Source organism: Caenorhabditis remanei, chromosome I (assembly GCF_010183535.1).
Source record: "Caenorhabditis remanei strain PX506 chromosome I, whole genome shotgun sequence".
NCBI lineage: Eukaryota > Metazoa > Nematoda > Chromadorea > Rhabditida > Rhabditidae > Caenorhabditis > Caenorhabditis remanei.
The window spans coordinates 6,508,998-6,531,519 of NC_071328.1; the positions used below are offsets into that span (position 1 = coordinate 6,508,998).

At 36.8% G+C, this 22,522-nt stretch overlaps 9 protein-coding genes across 9 annotated transcripts; 5 read left to right on the top strand and 4 right to left on the bottom strand.

Annotated features, from left to right (window-relative positions):
• Positions 1-608: 608 nt before the first annotated feature.
• Positions 609-1,461, top strand: GCK72_001221 (uncharacterized protein; the record flags this gene model as incomplete). The annotated part of the gene is made up of 5 exons (XM_003111350.2): positions 609-676; positions 734-830; positions 875-953; positions 999-1,107; positions 1,266-1,461. 5 exons carry the CDS (start codon positions 609-611, stop codon positions 1,459-1,461), a joined length of 549 nt encoding a protein of 182 aa, XP_003111398.2.
• Positions 1,462-1,863: 402 nt separating this feature from the next.
• GCK72_001222 (uncharacterized protein) lies at positions 1,864-3,237 on the bottom strand (the record flags this gene model as incomplete). Its single annotated transcript, XM_003111216.2, has 3 exons — positions 1,864-2,291; positions 2,384-2,738; positions 2,815-3,237. 3 exons carry the CDS (start codon positions 3,235-3,237, stop codon positions 1,864-1,866), a joined length of 1,206 nt encoding a protein of 401 aa, XP_003111264.2.
• A 369-nt stretch (positions 3,238-3,606) lies between these two features.
• On the bottom strand, positions 3,607-5,681 carry GCK72_001223 (uncharacterized protein; the record flags this gene model as incomplete). Its single annotated transcript, XM_053722882.1, has 5 exons — positions 3,607-4,631; positions 4,681-4,872; positions 4,925-5,098; positions 5,150-5,265; positions 5,314-5,681. The coding sequence occupies 5 exons, from the start codon at positions 5,679-5,681 to the stop codon at positions 3,607-3,609; spliced, it is 1,875 nt and encodes a 624-aa protein (XP_053591527.1).
• GCK72_001224 (uncharacterized protein) lies at positions 5,363-5,683 on the top strand (the record flags this gene model as incomplete). Its single annotated transcript, XM_053722883.1, has 1 exon — positions 5,363-5,683. One exon carries the CDS (start codon positions 5,363-5,365, stop codon positions 5,681-5,683), a length of 321 nt encoding a protein of 106 aa, XP_053591528.1.
• A 763-nt stretch (positions 5,684-6,446) lies between these two features.
• On the bottom strand, positions 6,447-7,994 carry GCK72_001225 (uncharacterized protein; the record flags this gene model as incomplete). Its single annotated transcript, XM_053722884.1, has 4 exons — positions 6,447-7,162; positions 7,210-7,401; positions 7,447-7,825; positions 7,974-7,994. 4 exons carry the CDS (start codon positions 7,992-7,994, stop codon positions 6,447-6,449), a joined length of 1,308 nt encoding a protein of 435 aa, XP_053591529.1.
• A 1,125-nt stretch (positions 7,995-9,119) lies between these two features.
• On the top strand, positions 9,120-14,172 carry GCK72_001226 (uncharacterized protein; the record flags this gene model as incomplete). The annotated part of the gene is made up of 11 exons (XM_003111324.2): positions 9,120-9,322; positions 9,682-9,865; positions 9,915-10,088; positions 10,254-10,744; positions 10,791-11,162; positions 11,241-11,582; positions 11,846-11,948; positions 12,931-13,007; positions 13,113-13,518; positions 13,566-13,934; positions 14,059-14,172. The coding sequence occupies 11 exons, from the start codon at positions 9,120-9,122 to the stop codon at positions 14,170-14,172; spliced, it is 2,835 nt and encodes a 944-aa protein (XP_003111372.2).
• GCK72_001227 (uncharacterized protein) lies at positions 14,093-14,526 on the bottom strand (the record flags this gene model as incomplete). Its single annotated transcript, XM_003111390.2, has 2 exons — positions 14,093-14,227; positions 14,278-14,526. The coding sequence occupies 2 exons, from the start codon at positions 14,524-14,526 to the stop codon at positions 14,093-14,095; spliced, it is 384 nt and encodes a 127-aa protein (XP_003111438.1).
• Positions 14,527-16,727: 2,201 nt separating this feature from the next.
• On the top strand, positions 16,728-17,797 carry GCK72_001228 (uncharacterized protein; the record flags this gene model as incomplete). The annotated part of the gene is made up of 3 exons (XM_053722885.1): positions 16,728-16,738; positions 16,792-17,081; positions 17,430-17,797. The coding sequence occupies 3 exons, from the start codon at positions 16,728-16,730 to the stop codon at positions 17,795-17,797; spliced, it is 669 nt and encodes a 222-aa protein (XP_053591530.1).
• Positions 17,798-19,932: 2,135 nt separating this feature from the next.
• On the top strand, positions 19,933-22,013 carry GCK72_001229 (uncharacterized protein; the record flags this gene model as incomplete). The annotated part of the gene is made up of 4 exons (XM_003111345.2): positions 19,933-19,990; positions 20,407-20,718; positions 21,596-21,771; positions 21,843-22,013. 4 exons carry the CDS (start codon positions 19,933-19,935, stop codon positions 22,011-22,013), a joined length of 717 nt encoding a protein of 238 aa, XP_003111393.2.
• Positions 22,014-22,522: the final 509 nt, after the last annotated feature.

Below are 22,522 nucleotides of genomic sequence, written 5' to 3' on the forward strand. Positions count from 1 at the left end.
CATTCCCAATCATTCGGGAAAGGATGAATCATCCTTCGAGGAAAGTATTTCGTGTGAGGAAGAATGTATTATGTATCATATCAAATTTCGTAGTTATTGCGCGTACAGAATACCGGAAAAATGCTGAACTAAATCTTGTTTAAGTTACAAAAACTATGAAATAGAATTTCAACAAGAATAACTTTTTGACGAAAATCGCGGCTCTAGGTAGAGCAGGATTGGAATTCAGAGAAATTAGAAAATTATGAAACTAACTTAACATGTTCTTCGCTGAAAGTCTCATTTATATTGGAGAAAAATGCGAATAAATAAGAAAAATATCGCAGTCGTGACGGCGGAGTGCGATGGAGCGTGTTTCCTTTTGGCTCGAAAAACATATGTGTTCATCGATTGTGCACAGAAAAAGCCGCAAAAACTAGCGAAAAATCAGTGAATTCAGCTGTTTTCGTGTGATTTTCATCATCCCTTTTTTTATTTTTGTTAAAAACTAAAATTCGGTTTTCCCGCCTGATTTTCGTTTCTTGATTTTCGAGCGTTTTTAATAGATCAAACAGATATTATGAACTTTTTTCGAAAAATTGCTCATTTTTTTCAGAGAAAAAGCTACAATGACAGCAAGAAAAGTGCCGTCAAAAATTGTGATTGCTGGAAATTCCAAGATGTCGCTAAACGACAGGTAAGTACAAAAAAACTTGTGAGAGCAGTAAAAATAAGCCAAAAACTAATTTTCTAGATTCTCATCTATACCAAGACCAAGACCAAAAACTGTAATGATGAAGCCTCAACCACAGAGAATCCCAGCACCGATGAAAAAAGCTAATCCGCAGCAGGTAGGCTTCGAAACTAAACTTTATTTATTCTCATCTATTTTCAGTACAACGAAATGGATTACGCTCCGAAACCAATCATTCGTCGTCCGCGCCCAACTTTCCAACATCGGGCAGTTCCATTTCGTAAGTTTTAGTTTTGATAGAGGTTATTGTATAATTTGATTTCAGAAAGTCGTGTATCGTTTGTGAGCACTGTTCCAATCCAGCGATTCCCACAGCGGAACAATTTTGTTCAGAGAAATCCACAGTTTCAGAACAATTTCAGAAGGCCATTCAGGTAAGTAGTTTTGCAAGAAATTAACTGTGATCAAGTAAACGTTGAAAAATGTACACTGAAAACTTTAGTTCCGAATTTGATATTTCTATATTTAAGAAAAAACATTGTGCTGAAGGATCTCTAAATATTATTCTTAAATCAAAGTTTGTCAATTTCAGACCAAACTTCAATCAACAGCACCCAAATCGCAAATTCTTCCACAATAACAATCACAACAATCGATTCCAAAACAACGGTGGATTTCAGGGAAGAAAGGCGTTCCCAACTCTTCCAAAAAAGAAATCGTTGGCTGACTTGGATCGAGAATTGGACGATTACATGAGAAAACCAAAGCACACGCCAATCACAGTTTAATAATTCCAACAATAACAATTCCAGAAAGAATTAGCAACATTTTCGTCTGATCCTATCAAAAATGACAATGCATCTCTTTTTTTCCCTTCCCCTCCCCAACTGCTCACCGGGCCAAAAAACGCAAGTTCTATATTGTAATCCCCCTCCTTCTATTTTATTTCGTGTTACTGTTTCTAATTTTTCCAAGTTTACATAAAATCTCGGCACGTTAACAAGTGTAAAAGCACAAGTCTAAACTTCCAAGGAACACCCTGTTTCTGAGATAGCGAGACTCGAACTGTTGATTAGACTTTTTCTGCAATTAGAAAACAATTAACAAGTATGTATTATGATATAGCAAATTCTATTATAACAACATATATGCAGACATATCCTAATCGTTCTTCTATTCATTGCATTTTTCTACTCTAATTCTGCAACTTCTTCTTTCTTCTCTTCTTGAACTGGAGTTTTCGGTTTTTCGAAAGATTCAATCGCCACGTCGCACACTTTTACTTGCTCTTCCCACATCCATTGTACCTCTTGTGGCATTTTCTTAGTTTTTTCGACAACTCCATTCCTCAATTCTTTCAACATGATTTCCAGTTTCTCATCAATTTTTTGATCAACTTCCTCATCAATGGGGTCATGAGAATAGATAATTTTCTTCCATCGTCCATTTGCCATCTGCCAATGCTCTAAAAGCATCACACGCACATTTGTTCGTAATGACCAACTTGGTCCCTCATCAGTTGCATATAGATGACTTGGGAGACCAACTTCTTCGAGAACCATCTCATGTTCTCGTGTTACTTGAATTCCAGCGATTTTGGCGAGGGTTAGAAGAACTTCTAGAAAATAAAATCATGATTTCATGATTTGTTTGTAATTTAACTGACAAGTTTTGAAAAAAGCTGCAAAACACAGTTTACTTGATACTCACCCTGAGGAATCAGAACTTTAGCACCCAAATTATGTGGCAACGTGAATCCATATTCAACCAAAAGTCGTGCATTATCATGAGCTCCATAGCAAACGAACACTTGTTCTCCTTCTAAAATTTGACGTCTTGCTTGCACGACATACCGTCCATTTCGTTTCTCGTGTAGTGCCACACCCTGATACTTTTCGGGATCATGATTAAGCATATCGACATATGGGATAACTGCAATCGTGTCACCATCTGTGTTATCCACGTTGTCATGTTCCTCATTTTCGACAAAAATACATCTGGTGTTGACTACATGCCACGCCCATAAAATCTTATCATGCGCCAGTTCGGGGAAAAGACGGCGGAGCTGAAATAATGAAGACTAATGTAAAAGTTTCAGCTGAATCAATTATTGCTTGAATGATGTAATTTAAAATAATCACCTTCTCCGAGATATCAGAAATCTCTTTTTTCTGATCAATCCAATATTTTCGAATAGACAACGGTAGTGTGTTCACATCGTAGTCAATTCTTTTGAATGCTGGAGTATCAAACTCTTTCGGTAGAACTTTCAAGTACGGAGACCACGCGGATTGTTCAAAGTCTTCGAAACAAAAGAACATTGTCAAAATTTCCATCGGTTTCAGTTTCTCATTCACATTAGCCATTTTCTTTCGATAGAACGGAAGATCGAGAACAAGAGCCGAATTGATCATATCGTATTCTGGGAGAGTGATGATTGGTAATCCACTCCTGAACGAACGTGTTGCATAGATTCCGTTTCCGCAATTTCCAGGTGGGCACGTGATTTCGAGACCGTCGAAACTGTATCCTCGACCCTTACACCATTTGATGAACTCATCCATTTCTGGAAAATCACATAATTTTGAAAACAATCCACCTATAATAAACTAGATAATCCAAAATGAAATTCATATTCAAACTTTCTGGACGGCAATACACGCAAAACATGATGAATTCATTAATTAATATAAGAGCTAGCAGCATGATTAAAAATTTACAAAAGAAGCAAACCGTATAAAAAGATTACACGTAACGGGCGAGACAAGTTGGAAATGGAAATTGGAAAACAACTAGAATTGGTAATATTCTCACTAGTGAAACAAGCGAGTATTACACTTTAAACAATTAAAAAAAACATATTAAATAGATTTCAGTTTCTCCGAGCTTCACTTTCAGCAAATGCAAGTGGATGAACAATTCGAAACACAAGGCTAACTGGAAGATTTCAATTTCTTGACTTCTTGGATCAGAGCATCTCTTCTTTTATTGAATCCACTGATGAAATCATTCAAATTCTTTGCTATCGAAGCAAGTGTACTAGCTTTATCTTTTGAAACAATCTTGTTCATAACCTCAACAGCTCGAACAAGATTTTTGTCAAGCTTCTCAGTGAGCTCCTCTGAACTCAAACTTCTTTCTTCAACACGGTCTATCAGGAATGCCAAAGTATCAGCCACTTCTGAATCCACGTGGTTATCCTCTCGAAGTATCGCTGCCATTGTTGAATCCAAATCTGTGACATTACGATTCGCTTCTTCCACTGTTACAAGTTTCTTCTTTCCAATTGGATATAAATTACACATATTACAATGCTTATTATTAGGAAGCCCTCCAATTTTCGATGTTCCTGCTCCTGTTGCCATAATTGCTGAGAATTGGCCCATATCCAATTGTATGTCTTCCGTGTAATACAATTCCACCCACAACGTGTAATTGATATAAAATCTCCATTGACCAAATCTATCAGTCGGAGGAATCAATTTCACAAATGGATTGGACAGAGGATTTATTCTGACCAACTTCTCTCGACAGTATCTATCCGTTTCAGAATCAATGACACAGATGACAATCGTCACGTAGTGTATGTTCTTGTTACAGTAGAAGTCAGAAAAGTAGAAGTTATGTCTTTCTGGATTCAGAATAAGGAAGGCATTGATAATCATTCGAACATTTCCAAATGGTGAACACTGAGGAAGTGTCATATCAGGGAGAAGGCGAGCCGAGAAGAACAGTCCGTTTATCTTCCCGTTAATCAAGTTTCCAGGTTGCCCATTATCGTCTTTGATATATTTTTGCATAACGTCATTGCAATAATGATGAATTTCATCCCAATAAATCTTTGGTTTGCATCGATAAACTACACAGAATTCGTGCATTTGAGGATCTGCTTTTATGCCTCGGGAAACGAAGAAATAACACTTTTGAAGAAGCTGTTTCAGTTCGGAATAACAGAATTCTGAAATGAAATATTTTTAGTTAGACAAATAAAAAGAACAAGATTTTACCTGCTCGAATTTGTTTCGACCACACAGCAATCAAAAACGGTTTATCGTCATTTGATTTGCAATGAACATCAATTTTATAAGTTTCTCCAGCTGTTACTTGAAGATCACAATGCATTGATGTCGACGATTTCTCGATTGTTGTGATTCCCCTTGTTTTTATGTGCTCCAAAATTACAACGTACTTAATATCTTCTGAAAATACTTGTTTCAAATTTCCGAAATGTGACTTATTTGATTAACATACTTCGAGCAGTAGGTTGCTGCCATCTCAGTTCGATTCTTTCCGAAAATACTGAGAAATTCACCACAAGTTGCATTGCATTTATTATTTTTTCTTGATTTTTTCCTCTTGTTTTTGCTCGTTGTTGCATGGCATTTCGCATTTGAAGACCAGTGCGTAATCCAGGAACATGGGCGTCTGAAATTAGAACATGCGTTTTATTAAGCAGAAATTTAACACAAAACCTACTATTCATCAAAGTTTGCTTAACGATTTCACTCATCTCGTTCTTTGGAGGTGGTCTCTTCATCAATGGACGTTGCACTGGAGGTGGTTGTGGCTGATTGAAAAGATGCATTCGGTTTCTGACAACATGTGTATTTCCTCTCCAAAAATTCTTTTTTGTTTAATACCTTTCATAATTTGTCATATGGTTCTGTGCATGAATGTTTCTTGAAAAATATGGATTTGATAACACGTCTAACCACCCATTTCTCGAATTATGATTGTGTTGCGGATGCATATGTTGTGGATGCATATGTTGTGGATGTATATGTTGTGGATGCATATGCTGTGGATGTATCTGCTGTGGAGGTTGTTGGCGCATCGGACCTCCGCCTTGGTTATTTGCATATGGACGCCATGAATGAGGTTCAAAGTTTGGCGGATTGTGCCATGAATGAGATTCAGGATTTGGCGGGTTGTGCCATGGAGCCCAACCTCCGCCAAAGTTCATCTGGAAAAAGCATTGTTTTGATTTCTCAACGACAACAGATTGCATGAAAAGGGAAGAAAATAGACGAAGAAACAAGATCAAGAAAGACGTGAGCGTGGCTATAAAGGACAGTAATGGAATGCTTTTGCATAATTCCATCAACAAAAAAAAGATAACATATCATTTTCTCGCTGGAATTCGGCAACTGCAAAAAATAAATGAGAAAAAAAAACAAGCAACGACATTCCGAAATTCCGTCTAGCGCCCTTTTTAGCAGAAGTTCCTTTTCAAGTTCCTTCAAAACGACAATTTCAACAGGATTTCAACTCTGATGTGAATCTTGATCAAATAATTTTTTGATTAAAAAATTCTAACATTTGTTGATTTTAAACAGACAGCCTGTGCAACTATTTCTAGACCCTACTGAAAGAACGTGGAGCTAAGTACAACTTTATTTCAATCAAAGAAATCAGGAAAAATAATCGGGAATTTTATAACACGGAGAACAGTAAGATATTGCAAAATTTTAATGATACGAAGTACGGGGAAAAGGTATATGGTGGGAAGAGAATCACAGAAATCTACAGGGTTCTAGGGAGCATTGGAACAAGAGCAACTGGGTTTTCATTGAAATGTGGCAAGGATTAATTGGGAAGTGATCGGAATTAAAATTAAAAAGAACAAGAGTTGCAATTTCAGATATCGAAATACTATATACAATTATTGTGAGTTTAGGCTTACGGTACTTTTGGGATTAGGATTATGGTAACATGGGATCTAGTTCAAAAGGTACTGTTTTCTGTCTCTTTGGCATTCAGAAATTCAGTCAGTTCAGGTTCTGGAGGAGTGATATACAATAGAAGAGTTTGACGGTACTGAACTTGGATACAAGTTGCAAGCACGACACACTTTATTGTTCGGCAATCCATTTACTCTTGACCTTCCTGCGCCAGCTGGAAAAACAGTGGAAAAATATCCCATGCTCAAACTGAGATTTTCCGTATAAAACAGCTCTACAATGAGACTTCTGTTGATGTAATATTTCCATTTTCCGTAATGTTTCAGAGGTTCCAATTTTATGAATGTATTAGTGAATGGGTCGAGACGAATCAATTTGTCACGGCAATACTCGTCAGTTTCTGAATCCTTCACACAGATGACTATAGTTGCATAGTGAACTTCTTTGTTACAGTAAAAGTCAGCGAAATAGAAATTGTGAAGTCTTGGATCCAGAAGAGAACTTGCTTCAATCGACATTCTGACATCTCCGAAATACGACCATTTCGGCATACTTCCATCAGGTAGAACTCTCGCCGAAAAGAAGAGTCCTTGGATTTTTCCATTTATAAGATTTCCAGGTTGTCCATTTTGGTCTTTTCGGTATTTGTACATTATATCGTTACAGTAATTGAAGATTTGATCCCAATATGCTTTCGGTTTGCACCGATAAACGAATGAAAACTCTTGCATGTATGGATTTTTTCGGTTGGCCCTGATAAAAATGAGACATTTTGCGTAGAGATCATTGAATTCAGCAGAAGACAGCTCTGAAATAGAACATTCAATTGTTATCACCTGTCGATCCAATTCCCACCTGCTCGAATCTTAGATGACCATTTTGCAATAAGAAGTCTGTTATCGAGAGATTTACATTTGATAGCAACATTATAGATCTTTCCAGGAGTTGTATTGATAAAGAAAGTAGTAAATGCAAGTGGTCCTTGAATAACTGTTGAAACTCTTCTACCGTCACAAGTATCAGAGTCTATAACGTATTTTATGTCTCCTGAAAGTTCTATAAATCAATGGAGCAAAAAGGAGAACTCCTCACTTCGCGTCGTAGGTGTCTGCCATTTCAAAACAATTTTCTCTGAATATACAGTTGTGATAACGTCCATTTCCAATGGATTATGTCTAGAGATTTCATTGGATCTCTGAGTTGTTGTGCTCAAATCGACTGTACGTACAGTAATTGGCTCTCTAGAACCTCCATTATTGAACTGTTGTTGAGTGGTCTGAGATCGATGAAACCTGTTATCGATACTTGGTCTGTATCTAATTTGATTTGGCGAGATTTCGGCAGTAGTTTGAGAATAATTAGACATTGAAGAATAAGTGAGCATTGGAGAGAGACTGGCAACTGGTGAGTTGAAAGTTGAGGGAACATACGGGTTAGGAATCAAACCATATCCATTTTGGAATGTTGTCGTCTAAAAATTTGGAATTTTTGTACGTATGGCCAGTTGAACGTGTTCTATCATATGGTTGTCAAAACTATGAAAGAGGTGGGATCAGGTCAGCAGTAGATTAATCTCGTGAACTGTGAAACTTTAGAGAAATTCGAATCCCTGTATCTACTCTGATCGATTCAATATACATTTTTTATTTTGGTAACAGCGATACAGTAGTCGTGGATTACTGTGGAGGCGAACTGTTTCCACGACACAACAAAATACTATGAACAAATATGGAGGAAACTGATTCTGTTTTGGTTGAAGCTTTAAATAAACAAGAAATTATTCGTGTGATTCAAAAATTTTCAAAATTTATATAATTTTCAGAGTCGTTCCAAATCGGTAAATCCATCACAGAAACATGATCTCAAAAACTGATTTCCAGAAAAGTCATTCGATTTTCCGCATTTTGGTTCCTCTTTTGGTCATCTTTCATCTCGAGAACCCTTCGCTATTATTATTATCCTATTAGAGTTCCATCCGGTGATTATTGTTGTCTCCTTATAGAGAAATTTCACATATTTAAGACTGAAGTGAAACTGAAGGAAAATGGAACCACTAAATGTTTGAAGCTTTTTATCATGGGGCTTGAACTTTTCAATATTCTAATTAGCTAATTTGACCGGATCTAATTAGCCAAAAGCCATTTTTTTGGATCCTGAAACACCCACAAACATGAATTTCTCCATTATTCAGTTTGTGTTCTTTTTTGACATGCATGCATGTAAACGAACCTGATTGTGAGTTGCATATAAATTTTGCAACAAATATGGTGACATCATTCTGATAACACTGATAACACTGATAAGCTGAAACTAGTCATTTTCCAGATTTATTTCCAGAAGATTATTTGAAAACTTACTTTACTTTCTTTTCTTTCAAAACCTTTAATTATTAAACTGATAATTCAGATTCTAGTGAGATCGATAAGTAATACTCATAATATAAAGCTTATCACATGATTTGCATTTTCGAAATTATCTTTTCGCTGAAAAACAACGAAGCTCCGAACTTCCGGCGCGCCATGGAGTTTAGCAGAGACAAGTGGAGACAAAATCGATTTTCTGAGGCAAATGTGTTCCAAGCTTCCCCCTCTTGTTTCCTATTTGTTTTGTTCGCCCGCTTCGACCGCCTTAAGCCAATTTGAGGTTTACACAACTAAGTGCATGTTCTTCTTCATCATTTCTTCCCTTTTTTCGTACAAAAAATTGACAATCAGTGTTTTACAGGCTCCCGTCCGAACACAAACCGCTGCCGCAAATGCCATAAAATGAGCATAAATGATGGGGAAACCGTCGAAATCGCTCCTCGACCACCGTCTAATAATGCCGAGTTCTATGAGAATGGATCGACTGGGAGTAGAGCTGCAAATGTCGAGTGGGTGGAGATTGTGGAGCCACAATCGAGGCAGACTATGTATGCGAATCTGGTGACAGGACAATGTGCATGGGAACCGCCAACAGGAGCAAATGTGTGAGTTTTTCTTTATTCTTCAATTATTTGAAGTGAAGGTTATTCGAAGTATTGTTCTAAAAATCCTCCAATTTTTCGAATATTCAAAATGCTTTTAAAAAACCACTACCGGTAAAATTTTCAACAAATTTAAATAAAGATCCAGCTTTTTAAAAAGAAAAATCGAAATTTCTCACTTGACAAATATTGTTTTTCATGTTGAAAATAACATTGGGCCTCACATAAAATTGAAAAAAAAAACTTTTTATAACAGGTAAAAACGGATCAAAGCATATTTAACTGAAATATGGAAATCCTAGAAAATCTATCAAGGTTGTGAGCAAACTAAAATTAAAATTTTTAATTTATAATGTTTACAGGAAAACCACTCATCAAAATCAGTGGTGGGAATTATTCGATTCGAAAACTGGACGTTACTACTACTACAATGCTTCTTCTAGTGTCACGAAATGGCAGAAACCAACAGGAACTGATATTGATATTATTCCACTTGCGAAGTTACAAACGCTCAAGGAGAATACAGAAGGCGGTGCTTCAGCTAAAGTAAAGTTCACAGCAAATTGAACATTTTCTTCATTGAGTAACGTTACAGATACGTCGAACATGTGAAACTCAAACATCTCCATCAGTTCGACGAGTAGCGAACAAAGTGGTGACTGGACCGGTTTTCGCACAGAATATTTCTCCCGAAACTGGAGTTGTCACGTTCAGAAGTAACAGTCAAAACTCGCAAAATACGCTGAATGGGATGCAAAGCTCGTTTGAGGTAAAATTATTAAGATTCAAACTGAAAAAAAAAACATTTTGTTCTAATAATAAGAAATGTCCAAATTATGCTTTATATTCCGTCTAAAATTGTTACGTTCCAAAAGAAGTTCCGTCTCCCTCTTCTTCCCATCTTTCCATCAAACGTTCCCCTCCATTTTTGCAGTGGATGTCACTTGACGAGGAGCTCAGCGAACGAGCAGCAAGCGAGTACGGAGCTAATCCCCCCTCCACAAGAAATGGCCCACCATATGGCGCATTTCCAACTGCAGCAAGTGCATCTTCTACACTATCTCATGCACCATCTTCCGATTCAATTCCTGCACGTTCATCTCGTTCCGCATCACCTCCTGTTACTGGACGAAAGTCACTTTTCTCTTCCGTAACATCTACAAAAAGCAAAAATAAGAATGGATGGTCAAAAGATGCTCCGAAAAATTCACTGACTCAACCGGACAATAAACAGTTGAGAAAGGAGACAACTGCATTATTCAAACTGATTCAGTCTTATATGGGTGACAGAAAAAGTAAAACGAGTCCGGAACAAGTTGCATTGTCGTTTTGTGAGCTGGCTGTGAAGAAACCAGAGATTGCGGATGAGGCAATCGCTCTTCTGATGCAACAATTATCAGATAATGAGAAACCGGATAGTTTAAGGTATCTTGTTCTCAGAATACGGCACTATTTCATAATAATTGTTCAGACGAGGTTGGGAACTTCTCACAATCGTTCTTGCATTCATCTTTCCCACCGAAACGATCAGCGAAAAACTAAACGAATTCCTGAACAAACACCTTGATCCGATATTCGATCTTCCTGAAGTTTCGACCTCATACTTTTCACAACAATGTATAAAAAGGTTAAGCAAAGTGATTGCGAGGCTGAAACCTACACTTTCGACTATACAAGAAACTAAAATTCACATTTTCCGACCGCCTCTTTTCTCCGCTTCACTTGAAGAATTGATGCAAATGCAATCAGAGAAATTTCCGGAGTTGAAGCTGCCATGGTTGTTGACAACATTGATAGAATTGTTGTATCAATCCGGAGGAAGAAGAACGGAAGGACTTTTCCGGTAAAATTATGCTAAAAAATAAATACGATTATCCAACAGTAGCACCCTTTATCCCTAAACACCTCTCCAAGTTTTCAGAGTAGCCGGTGATCCTGAACAACTTGCCACCGCCCGTGGACAATTGGATGGGTGGCTTGCTCCTAAAATGCACGATGCCAACGTTCCTGCTGGTCTTCTCAAACTGTGGCTTCGACAATTACCCGTTCCTCTGATCCTTCCGAATCTATATCAAAGAGCGCTGGTCGCATCTGACACACCTGCCGAAGCAATTCGCTTAGTGGATTTATTGCCGGAGATCAATCGACTAGTACTTGTCCGAGTGATAGCTTTACTACAAGATTTGAGTAGAGAGGAAGTTGTGGCGAAGACAAAAATGGATACATCGAATTTGGCGATGGTTATTGCACCCAATATTTTAAGGTAAAAAAAGAAAAACGAACCTCAATAGTTTTCTTCGAAATAGGTATTCAGAAGTAAAAGAATTTTAAGGCTGAAAAAATTTTCTGTGAACTGTTCTTGCAGGCATTGTGTTTCAGTTGATTTCAGCCAATAATAATTTACAATTGTCTAGGACTAACATTTCTGCTATTTTACCATAAGTTCGTACGAGATGTTTTTTTTTCTGTCAGTAGTAGCCAATTTTACAAATATTCTATGATTGCAAACTCTCTAATTATTTCCAGATGCGAAAGTGAAGATCCTCGAGTGATATTTGAAAACACGCGACGAGAAATGAGCTTTCTCAAAGTTCTCATCATCAACTACGACACCACCTTTATACAGAATGTATTATAATTTTTCGATTGGTTTTTAATTAAATTTTTTCTAGAAAAAATCCAACCTTTGCCTGTTATTTTATCACCTCCAGTTCCATATGATCTCTTTCTACCTCTGTGGCAACCCCATTTGAGACACTTTTCCGTCTGAACTAGTCAATAATTTTTCCCATTTTTCCACCGCATAATAGCATTCATCTTCCCGAATTTCGAAATTTCCCCTCTGAATTTTCAGTTTTATTCTTCTTAAATACTTTTCCAGTTATCAATCAAATTCTTTCATTTTCACACAAACATGGTCATATTCGCTTCTCACCTCATTCTATTCAATTATGTGCATTTCTTCTTGAAAAATTATGTATCAAACCAAAAAACTAATATAAAATCGCTTTTTTTTAAATTCAAATATTCTTTGTTATCTTTCGGAACTGTTGTTGCTCTGAAATTGTATTTGACAGTTTTTCAGGTTTTTGAAAATTTCTGAAATATAGAAATACTCGAAATATTTTTTATCGAAAACCCCTTCGATCCTATTATCGGAATAAAAAAGTTCCGACATTTTTTAGCGACGCGCAAGAGTCGCGGCACTGGTAGATCAGAAACGCCCACTCATCATAAACATTTCTTCTGCAAAATCAGGGCACAGTTTCATTGGATTCGCGGGTGAAGTTTTGTTTAAAAATACCACTTTTAAAATAAAATTTGACCTATTTTCTTTAAAATTTGATCTTTTTTCCTCAAATTTCATGGTGGAAATGAAATTTTAAAGGAAATAGGTCAAGTTTTATTTAAAAAGTGGTATTTTTAAACAAAACTTCACCCGCGAATCCAATGAAACTGTGCCCTGATTTTGCAGAAGAAATGTTTATGATGAGTGGGCGTTTCTGATCTACCAGTGCCGCGACTCTTGCGCGTCGGTAAAAAATGTCGGAACTTTTTTATTCCGATAATAACATTTTTCAAAAATGATGGCTCAACTATAATGTTTACAGGGTTACAAAATGGACATCGAAGATATCGTCGGAAGAGGTCCAGTGGGAAGCAGAGATGCTGCTGAAATCAAGATCAGGTACAATTCTGAACTGAAATGTTTTTTTTTAGATTTTCTGCTTTTGTGAAATAAACTGAACATTTTCACTGTGGCAAGTTCTGTAGTTTCAATTTTAGTTTTCAGAACCCGCAAACAACTTCCAAAAGAAAAAGAAGATGTCCCCAACGTGGATTCAATGGTTCCTGGAGTTGGGCAAAAAGTTTGGGTCCGTACATGGGGTTGTTCTCATAACACATCCGACAGTGAATACATGGCTGGTCTACTTCAACAAGCCGGATATGATGTTCTGAAAGAAGGAGAAGCTGCAGATGTATGGGTTTTGAACAGTTGTACAGTCAAGACACCGTCTGAACAACAAGCAAACAATTTGGTTGTTCAAGGACAAGAGCAAGGGAAAAAGATCATTATGGCAGGATGTGTGTCACAGGCGGCACCATCGGAACCATGGCTACAGAACGTTTCAATTGTTGGAGTTAAACAAATCGATAGAATCGTCGAGGTTGTCGAAGAAACTCTCAAAGGAAATAAGGTTTTACCGACTATTCTACGAACTAGTAGGCTACATGTAGTTTTCAGGTTCGTCTTCTAACTCGAAATCGTCCAGATGCTCTTCTCAGTCTTCCAAAAATGCGTAAAAATGAATTGATTGAAGTCCTGTCGATTTCAACCGGATGTCTCAACAATTGCACATATTGCAAAACTAAAATGGCCCGTGGTGATCTTGTCAGTTATCCACTGGAGGATCTTGTCGAACAAGCAAGAGCTGCATTCCACGATGAAGGGGTCAAGGAATTGTGGCTGACTTCAGAAGATCTCGGCGCATGGGGAAGAGATATCAATTTAGTGTTGCCGGATCTGTTGAATGCACTGGTCAAAGTGATCCCAGATGGATCAATGATGAGACTCGGAATGACTAATCCACCTTACATTCTGGATCATTTGGAGGTAAGTTATTTGTTAAAATGAATGTATGTCTGTATAAACGCCGTCTGTGTGTCTCATAACAAAACAAAAAACAAAACAAAAGAGAACGCAATACTTCATAAGAGAATAACCAACTTCCGCTCAGACGATGTCATTTCCAAAAGACGAGTTCTCACTCTCTATGGATTGTATTCGATTGGGAGATTCTTACGGCGAACCATTCCGTCTCCTTGGAACCACTCACGACGGAATTGCTTAGCGGCGCCGTCTGGGGTGTTGGTCCATTCGACAGTGATACGATCGTTGTTGGTGTCCTGAAAGAAACTGAGACTAGCAACGGGGAGCTCTGTTAAATTATAATTACCTCTTGTCCAAAAGCAAAAGCATCACAGGAAACAGCCAAAAGAACAGCCTCCTTTGGGTCAAGAACTCCACATGGTGGATCCACTCCGAGTCTCTTCATGTTGGTGGTCTTGATACCGTATCCAATACGCCGAGCCGAAGAGTTGATCACCTTGATGTGGTAGGTATGCTTGTCATCATACGGGGCGTTGAAGACAATCTTGGCATTTGGTTGAGTCTGGATGTCTCCTGGTGGGACGGATTGAGCCATACTTTCAGATTTGGAGAGTTTTGAAACTCACTGAAGATTCTATTGGAATCGCCGGCTATTTATGCGGTTTTCCTTATCTTCGCTCTAGATCTCTCCTCCAGTTTCCTGGGTTACTAGAAGATTTCACGTGATGATAAGTTCACGGAGAAAAAATTACGCTGATTTTTCACGTTCTTTTTTAGTGAATCAAAGAAGTTTTGGTTTATTGAAAAAATATGTTTGATTGTATTTAAGAGGCATTATCTGTAAGAGTGAGAATGTTTGTGTTGGGCCTTGGCACAGTTGCAAAAAGTTGTTTCAATCCGAACTCTTTTTACAGCATATGTACCCCTATGGTAGTGATTTACAAAAAATATGTCACCAGTCCCCTATGACGTCATCCTAGGAAAATATGCCCAATAATCGACTTTTCACCCAAAAATTCATAAAAATTCCAATCTTCCAGATAACATCAGGAAACTTTCGCAACATGTTAGGAGTGTTTTTGACTACCCCTACACAAATTTCCAGCTCCACAGACACCCCAGAAACCGTTCAATTAAATTTCATTTTCATGTTTTTTCAACTTTTCTCGAAAATTCCCTCTAGAAATCCTCAAAGTTCAAATCGTATTTGTATTCCCCGCTAAAAGTTCTATTAGGACCAATTAAAAACATCAAAAAGTAGGGGGACCATTTTGAGATATTTCGATTTTTTCAAAAATCACATAAGGGTACCCCCTTATGAAAATTTCATTTTTGAAAAAAATTTCAAAAAAAAATTTACTCCGAAAATAATTGGAATGTTGATAAAACCCTTGAAATAAGTCACTCACAAAATATAAGATCTCAGAAATGTGTTTGAACGGATTGCGTTTTTTTTGTTCATCCAATTTTTTCAAGTTTTTTCCCGTTTTTAACAATAATTTGTCCAGAAGTCCTCAAATTTTATAAGATATTCTAATTTCTTGCAAAATTTAACATATATTTCAATTGACATCATTAAAAAACAGGGGGACCATTTTGAGATTTTTCCATTTATTTCGAAATTCAGATAAGGGTCCCCCCTTATGATAGAAAATTTTTATCAAAAAAATAATTCAACTTTTTTTTGATGCAAAAAACGTTCAAACTATAAAAAAATGTTTTCGATATTTCATCGATGTTCTCAACGTTTTTGCATCAAAAAAAAGTTGAATTATTTTTTTGATAAAAATTTTCTATCATAAGGGGGGACCCTTATCTGAATTTCGAAATAAATGGAAAAATCTCAAAATGGTCCCCCTGTTTTTTAATGATGTCAATTGAAATATATGTTAAATTTTGCAAGAAATTAGAATATCTTATAAAATTTGAGGACTTCTGGACAAATTATTGTTAAAAACGGGAAAAAACTTGAAAAAATTGGATGAACAAAAAAAACGCAATCCGTTCAAACACATTTCTGAGATCTTATATTTTGTGAGTGACTTATTTCAAGGGTTTTATCAACATTCCAATTATTTTCGGAGTAAATTTTTTTTTGAAATTTTTTTCAAAAATGAAATTTTCATAAGGGGGTACCCTTATGTGATTTTTGAAAAAATCGAAATATCTCAAAATGGTCCCCCTACTTTTTGATGTTTTTAATTGGTCCTAATAGAACTTTTAGCGGGGAATACAAATACGATTTGAACTTTGAGGATTTCTAGAGGGAATTTTCGAGAAAAGTTGAAAAAACATGAAAATGAAATTTAATTGAACAGTTTCTGGGGTGTCTGTGGAGCTGGAAATTTGTGTAGGGGTAGTCAAAAACATTCCTAACATGTTGCAAAAGTTTCCCGATGTTATCTAAAAAATTGAAATTTTTATGAATTTTTGGGTGAAAAGTCGATTATTGGGCATACTTTCCTACGATGACGTCATAGGGGACTGGTGACATATTTTTTGTAAATTGCTACCATAGGGGTACATATGCTGTGAAAAGAGTTTGAATTGAAACAACTTTTTGCAACTGTGCCAAGAGGAATCCTCATCTTACAGACAACGCCTCTTAACAAAACTTTTTTTTTTCTTCCCAAACTAAAACAATAATATCCAAAATTGCAGGAAATCGCGGAAATCCTAAATCATCCGAAAGTTTACGCCTTTCTGCACATTCCCGTACAAAGTGCCAGTGATGCAGTGTTGACCGATATGAAAAGAGAATACTCGAGAAGACATTTCGAACAAATTGCAGATTACATGATCAAGCAGTAAGATCAAATTTCAGTGTGTGTGTGTGTTTATAAATCAATTATTTTTTCAGTGTCCCGAATATCTACATCGCCACTGATATGATTCTCGCATTCCCGACTGAAACATTGGAAGATTTCGAGGAAAGTATGGAGTTGGTCAGAAAATATAAATTTCCATCACTCTTCATCAATCAGTACTACCCGAGAAGCGGAACACCGGCAGCACGATTGAAAAAGATTGATACGATTGAAGCGAGAAAGAGAACTGCTGCAATGTCAGAGTTGTTCAGATCATATACCAGATTCACGGAGGATCGAATTGGAGAGATTCATAATGTTCTGGTCACAGAAGTGGCAGCAGGTGAGGATTACTTTCAAATTCGAAATTCAAGTTTTCCCTGCCTATTGAACTCATCACTGATTGGTGATCCCTTTCATCTTTCTATCAATTCCGTTCAAATAGAAATGAAGCACGTGATTTACATGGTGATTGAATGTTCTCTTCTACAGTATCCCATTATTATTCAAATCATCATGATCAATGGTCGACACAGTGCAAACAATGTGAATTCCATATTCAAATTTTATGAAAAGAGAAATGGAATACTGTATGAGATTGATCATTGCTCTTTGATTTCATAATCTTTTCAACTTTTGATCAGTTTAAACTCCAAAATGTAATTAACTATACATTTGTAATTTTTTCCAGACAAACTTCATGGAGTCGGTCACAACAAGAGCTACGAACAAATTCTTGTTCCCCTTGAACACTGCAAAATGGGAGAATGGATTGAAGTTCGTATCACTTCTGTCACGAAATTCAGTATGATCTCAACACCAACTTCGCTGTCAGAAGTAACTGCTCAACATTGGACAGATTCTCCAAACTGGATGTATTTCTATCCAATGACATTCTTCCTTCTCCTTCTCGTAACTCTGTACTCAATCGATCGCTTCATTTCTCCTGGTTTTCTGGAAGAGTGGCTCCCATTCTTGGCAGATACGGAAACCGACAATGATATGTGGATGCATGGACCAAACGCTGGAGAGAATGATGATGTCGTTTTTTATGAATAAAAACAAGCAATCAAGTGTCTCTTTTTTTGAGTTATTGTTGACCCATTTTTCCACCTACCCACACTTGTTATTTTTTCTTTGTTTTTGTTCTCATTCTCATATTTTCTTTTTCTTCCGTTATGTGTTGTCCCCGTTTTTTCTACTAATAAAAACCTCATGGTGTTAAATGTTGTCTTGATGTTTCTCGTGATTCAGTTTGTTTTTGTTATCATCTTGTTATCTGAAAATTTTCAAAACCACATTTTGTAATTTTCGCTGGCTAATTTCGGTTTAATGATATCATATGAAATATTCTTTGTTAGAAATTATATTATCTCTAATTCTAAATATCTATCCAGTCAACGGTGCATCTGGTGAAAACAACAACTCAATGGTCCTGTAGAATTATTGTCAGATCTTTTGATCTGATACCCTCTGCAAACCTCGTTCTCTGATGTCCCCAATAAAACCCCATCTCTGCAAACCCCCGCTTTTCCCCAATAAACTATTGTAATAGTATATAAGCCCGCTTTGCGGTATAAAAAGGCTCTTAAAACGATATTCGTTGTTTCTTTCTGTTCTTACTATTCTTTCTGATATTTCTTCTGTTCGTGATACTGATATTCCGAAAAATTAAATTGGTATTGTTTCCTCTAGAATCTCGACGAGAAAAACCCAAATTTTATATTGTGACTCCTATTTGCTGGCAGCCTATACAATGTTTACATTCCCTGATATTTCTTTCACTTTCTAACTATCGTGATTTATCATTACAATTCTTGCTTTTGTCAAACTGAAAAATCTATTTCCATATGAAAGAGTTGGAAAAAGTTTTTGGAATTTCAATTTCTTTTCAATCTATTCACACCGCTTTGCAGACATCTTGCAAAAACTTCTATTTCATCTAAAAATATCCGATTCTCCAGAGTCTTTCGTCTCCTTCCAAAGATATAAAATCACAAGTCAATATCATCAAATCAAGAGAGTAGCCAAACGAGACAAGAGAGACAAAAAGACAAGGCCCCGCGTGCATTTGTTTGTTTGTCTGACACTCTCTGTCATATTCGTCTTCTCAACACTCTACTCGTCAATGTCATCTACTCTCTTCGTCTTCTCATTGGCGTCGCGGCTAGCCGAGCGGCTGTAGAGAAGGGGTTGTCTTTTTTCTCTCTCATTTTCTCTCTTGAGTCTCTTTTTTGAGAAAAAGACTCTCTTTAGTAGGTCTCTCTCTCTATTTTCTCCTCCTTCAACCAACAGCGTCGAAAAACAGAAGAGCCGTCCTCTCCTTCCTTCCCGTCTCTCTTTCTCTCTCTCTCTTCATCCACTCTCCAAACGACTCTTCCTGTTTCAACTCATTCATCGAATAAATAATCATTTTTGGGTTCTTCTTCTATCCTCTTTGTTCTTCATTTTTTCAGTTTTTACAAACTTTTGTTAGATATGGGCAGAACTCAAATAATTGCTGTTTTCTCTTTAGATCTGCCAAAATTTCAACTTTCATCCTAGTAATCATCTGACATTGGCTTCTCTAATTTCTAATCCCATAAGTTTGATATGTTTCTATTATATTTTAATCTTTTTAAAAAGTATAAGATCAACCTTTTTCGCATCTTGGCATCGTTCCAACATCATCTCTTTTTCAAAAGTTTTCTTGAAAAGGTTTTGGGGAAATATGTTTATGAAATTTACCCTTAATCGAGAGACAGTTCTTGAATTTTTTCCTCGTTTTTCTTGTCCCGATTCGAATTCTGAGATCAGTAGGAAATTTTCGATTCAAACATCATCTCTCTTTCTCAAGAACTAAATCTTTTCTTATCAACCCTGCCGCAAGTCTTCTAGTTTTGAAACCGTTCCGAACTCCTCCGGTCGCACTTTTCCTCCCAAAATCCTTCTGCGTCATTGGCATATTGAACAAGTCAAAACACAACAAAAAGCAACCAAACAAAAAAGATCAGCTGGGTTTTATTAGTTAGTTTTATTGGTCGTTCTCTCATCTTCACTTTCTTTTCTTTTTCTCTTTTCTTCTTCTTCTCATAATGTTCCATTTTTCTTCATTGACGCATGTTTCTCTCTTTTTTTCTTTTTCATGAGTGTACTTTAGTTCCGGGATTCATTGTGTTTTTGCACAAAATGAAGGATAATTTGATTTCCCGCAAATGTGCTCCATAGCTATAAAGAAGTTTCGCGTCACAAAGGCAGCTCCCAATTTCGAGAGTAAAGATCAGAATCAGTTCAATCTGGCAAATCTCAAACTCCGCCCAGTTTTGCCACCCTGCTATTTGACTCCGCCTATTTTTGTCGCCCCGCCCACTGCAATATCTGATTCGCGAGCCATATCTATTCGACATGATTAACCATGACGTTTGAATTTTGGCAGTGTTTCGGCTTGTTAGAAATCATCATCTTCTTTTAATATTTGAAGCTACAAGATAGATCGAATCGTCACGTTTTTGCTTCCGAGTCACATGTGTTCTTTCTAAAAAATTCAGAGCCTTCTCTTTTCTCATTTTTTCATTAATTCTAAAAACAAACCTTGTTTATTCCTTCGTGAAACCTATGAAATTATCATGTTCTTTTTTTCAACTCTTCAATTTTCTTGACTTCCCTTCATCAATTTTTTCTATTTTCAGTCACAATAACTTCGACACTGAGTCGTGGTGAGCCGTCGTCGAACAAGGGAGAAACCAGCAGTAACAAAATTAACAAGACGACAAGCCAAATCGTAGGCAATACAACTGACACAACGACGGGCTCACCAATTATCATAAGCAACGGGGTGGCGGCAAACGAGGAAGAAGGACAAGAAGTTGGTGGTGGTGATAGTGGAGAGAAGAAGACGTGTATGCTTTCTGGATGGAAGTCAAGAGAGAGTGAACGGAATAAAGTTCGTCTCAGAGATACTGAAGGTTTTCGAATCAGATCTGCTGCTCTATGCATTAAAGGTACGTGCAGTATTATTAAAGAGACTGGATTTCTGAAACTTCATCCATGAACTCAATTATTGTAGCGAATAGAATTACGGAATTGAAAAACAAAATTAGACGCTCCGTTTTGCTCCTGAAACGGATTTTTCATTTTCTCACGAGTTTCAATTCCCTCAAACCAATCGAGGCCATTCATTTCCAACTGATTTCTCTCTTTCTCTCTCTTTCTCTCCACAAAAAAACTTTGAAAAGTCACCTTATCATTTCTCTTTCAATTTTCAATCTTCTTTCTCTTTCTATTCCAACGAACGCACACAGTTCGTCAGATACACCAAAAAAAACCCGCAATCAGTTTAGAAATCCACTCGTCTTTTCTCTGCTACCTGCGCCCGCGCACCTTTATCTTTGTGCAGATAGGATGCAGAAAAAACATGGGAGGGCAAGAAAACAAATAGGAAAGAACGAAAAAGAGATGATTGTCTACGTGTGGTTTATGATTTAACTACGTCAAAAGTTCACAAGATTAGAGTTATTTTAATTATGAGGGATATCCCAAAAAAGAAAGTATTTCTGTGCCACGTGCCTGGAGAGATTTCAAAGATCATCATTTATCATATGACGTTGGAAGTTCGTTGATTAACATTTATTCGGTCGGGTACAACTATTTTTTCTCACTTCTTTTTCTTCTTTCTTTTATCTTGTTGCCTATACAAACGGATAGAAAGAACACTGATAAGAATATGGACGTCGCTGACAAAAATGTGTATTTCGAAGACAGAAAGAAGATTAGAGATTGAGAGATTTAGATTTTAAAGAGATTTTTTTAGTGATTCAAAGTTCAGAAGATTATGGTCTAGAATTCCGAGTATTCAATAAATAGTCTCTTATTATTCAGGGACTGGTAAAGAGACACTTGTCTTGCTTGTCAGTGGTGGAAAAGACGGAGGAAAATGGGTCATACCAGGTGGTGGAATCGAGAAAGACGAGTGTGCAGAAGAGGCGGCTCATCGAGAATTAATGGAAGAAGCCGGAGTCCGAGGAACGATTCTAAAAAAGATTGGCATGTTTCAAGTGAGTAAAAGGAAACAAAAGTTTGATAAATTTAAGAGTTTTAGTTTTCATAACCAAAATCGTTTTTTCAGGACGACGTGCGTAAGCACCGAACACAAGTTTTCCTGATGGAAGTATCAGAAGAGCTTCAAACATGGGAAGAAAATGAATATGGACGGCAGAGGATATGGATGAACATCGTCGAATCAAAAGAAAAAGTGAAACAATCACATCGTCCAATGCTTGATGCCCTGATGAGGTAGTCTCCAGAAGTCCTTCTACTCAAACAATGATTGACGGTTTTTTATTGACGAAACGGGATCCATTTTGCTGGAATTTTAATCTACAGATTTAAAAATAATTGTTTTTCCTCTTGATCATTTCATTATTGTCTTACCCACCCATAAGTTCTGTAAATTTTTTCGGAATTCAAGCTTCCCACAAGCTTTTCTCCCCCTCCTGACTGGTCCCCTGTCACACCCTCATTTATTTTTCCTTCTCAATTCTTTGTATTTCTTTTCATATCGACACCACGAAAATTGATTCAAATCATTTCTTCCCCATTTCCCCACTCCCCGAAACATTATTCTTTTCATGAAATTTTCTTCATCTTTATAATGCTTTACCCTTCTTCGCCTGTCTCTACCAAATCATCAAAAAATCAAAGTTTAAATTAAAATTTCATAATTCATAAACAGTTTTTGCGATGTTTGGTTCCACCAACCCTTTTTGCAATTCGACACTTTTTTGTATCGAATTGATAAATTATAAT